The sequence below is a fragment of the Orycteropus afer genome, unplaced genomic scaffold (genome assembly GCF_000298275.1).
Source record: "Orycteropus afer afer isolate SDZICR_OR568_19922 unplaced genomic scaffold, OryAfe1.0 scaffold00067, whole genome shotgun sequence".
Classification (NCBI taxonomy): domain Eukaryota; kingdom Metazoa; phylum Chordata; class Mammalia; order Tubulidentata; family Orycteropodidae; genus Orycteropus; species Orycteropus afer.
In genome coordinates this window covers 4,430,564-4,432,773 of record NW_006921654.1, presented here as the reverse complement: position 1 = coordinate 4,432,773, position 2,210 = coordinate 4,430,564, and the positions used below count along the sequence as shown (strand labels likewise).

Here is a 2,210-nt window from a genome sequence, read left to right as displayed (position 1 = left end):
CGGGCAGTGTTTCGTTCTGCTGTGCATGGGGTCGCTATGAGTCGGAAACGACTCGACGGCACTTAACAACAACAACAACAACATTATTTTCTACTTATCAACTTCCTCAGGGAAGTCTCTTCTCAACCAGTTAGCCTAGGCAACGGTCCATTATTTATACTCTCAGCATGTGTCCACTTCCTTACAGTCCATATCTTAGTTTGGAATTTCAAAATTGTTAGTGATTTATTAATTTCTATTTGTTCCACTAGACTCTTAAGTTCCATAAGTGTAAAAACTAAGTTGAGTTTTGCTGACCTAAAAAAACAAAACAAACAAAAAAGAAGCTCTGGTGGCAAAGTGCCTAAGGCATTTGACTGCTAACCAGAAGGCTCGCAGTTCAAACCCACCAGCCGCTCCTCAGAAGGAAGACTGGGCTATCTAGTTCTATAGTGATACCACCTCAGAAACCCAAGGAGGGGTTGTTACGAGTCGCTGCGACTCGACGGCATAAGTACAGGGACTAAGTTGAGTTTTGCTGACCTAATAGGCACAGTTAAATACTTATTGAATAAATGAATTAATAAAATGGCTAACCAAAATCTTCAGTTTCTAAAATTCTGCATTCTATTTGAGAATGAAAATGTATTTAAATTATCAAGTAATATTAATTTTCATAGTTTAGAACTTAAGTAGCCTTTAGAAACTCTAAATGAGTATAACTAGGTAATAAAGGACATGAGTGATCAATGAACAAGCAGTAATAATAACCAGCCCTCAAGTCTGTTCTTTTCGTTTATTATACACCATTTAAAAGATTTTTTTTTTTTTCAAAAGTAAGTGTAAGAGTAAGGTTCACTATGATTTTTTTATTACTGAATACCCTGGTAACTCACACAGTGCCTAGCACAGAGAAAGTCTCTATACATACTTGTCCTCCAAGTATGTAACTATCAGCATGAATTACTGTATATAATATTTATTTGTCCCAAGAACTGGAAAGTTGTATCACTCGAACTGCTGCAAAAGAGGTATGGAAGCCTCCCCTATTAGGGTACAGTATCTATAAAATCAGGAACTTTGGCATCAACTTTATATCCCCTACAGCCCACACTACGGGGCTCCTTGCCAAATGAAAATCTAGTAAGAGCTTTTTCATCTGATTGGGAATGGATGAGATGAAGATACTATTAAGCAGACAAGCTACTGTCTGGCAGTGCCAAGAGCACAAGGGGAGCTCAGGACCCAGAACGTGCACATATATAAGCACATGCCCTTTCTGTAGTGCTGGTGCTTTTTGTCAGGTCCTGGGGAAAAAAAAAAGACTTCAAATCTATATTTAATCTTGTAATTTCCGCAGAATAAATGACTACAAAATAACAACTGGCATCACATCTAGTATGGAAAGTCAACACAAACTTTACAGATTAGATACATGTTGGTATTTCTATTGCTCATAAGCACCTTACTTTAAACATCCTGATATAGGATTCATCAAGCAACTTTTTATTCTTTACAAAGAAAACTCTATAGTAAACCATCACAACAACTCTTGTACCTGGTGTGTAAGTAAAACGTTGAGACTGGCTTTTTTTCCTCTTGCCATTGCAAAGATAAAAGTGCACCTGCACTGCAGCTGTAACTGCTGGGTTATGATATGGAGGAACTTCAAGGACAATGTGAGCCTAAGGAAAACGGAAAGGAAGATTGTGTTACATTCAGAACTAAAAATGAAATACACCTGCTAAACTCAGCACAATTCATAAGTCTTAACTATAAGGGACATCAACTGGTCATGCAAGTCATCTGGAGATTTACTATACAGATACTTCAGTCTTCACACAAGACAAGTCCTTTAAAGTAAATCATTGAAAAAGAAATTGTTTTACCCACCCAGTTTGGTTTCTAGTTGTAGCAGAAAAAAAAAAAGTCCTACCATACACTATATATGAGACACTTTAACATATATTACATGTTACTTAACTAGAAATCAACTCTTGTTTTAACCATGTTTAACATTTCCCAAGTTGCATTACTATTTAGGTTTATCTTAATTTTATATCCAAGTGTTCTGAACTAGGAATATACAAAATCTGTATCCATACCAAAAACAACTTCACACAAGCAGGGTGAAAACCTTCAGTATCAAATGCAATCCTCGACCTAACTCCTTCAGATCTTTGAAGAACAATGTGGGAAGTGGTATTCCCTGCCCTAGAGAAGGTTCTGTA

At 36.7% G+C, this 2,210-nt stretch overlaps 1 protein-coding gene across 1 annotated transcript in view; it reads right to left on the bottom strand.

The window, feature by feature from the left end:
• Window positions 1-2,210, bottom strand: part of NFATC3 (nuclear factor of activated T cells 3) — a 35,776-nt gene that overhangs the window by 6,170 nt on the left and 27,396 nt on the right. The window contains exon 8 of the mRNA XM_042780883.1: window positions 1,538-1,664. Within this exon, the coding sequence (XP_042636817.1) occupies window positions 1,538-1,664 (127 nt within the window). The remainder of the gene's footprint in view (window positions 1-1,537; window positions 1,665-2,210) is intronic.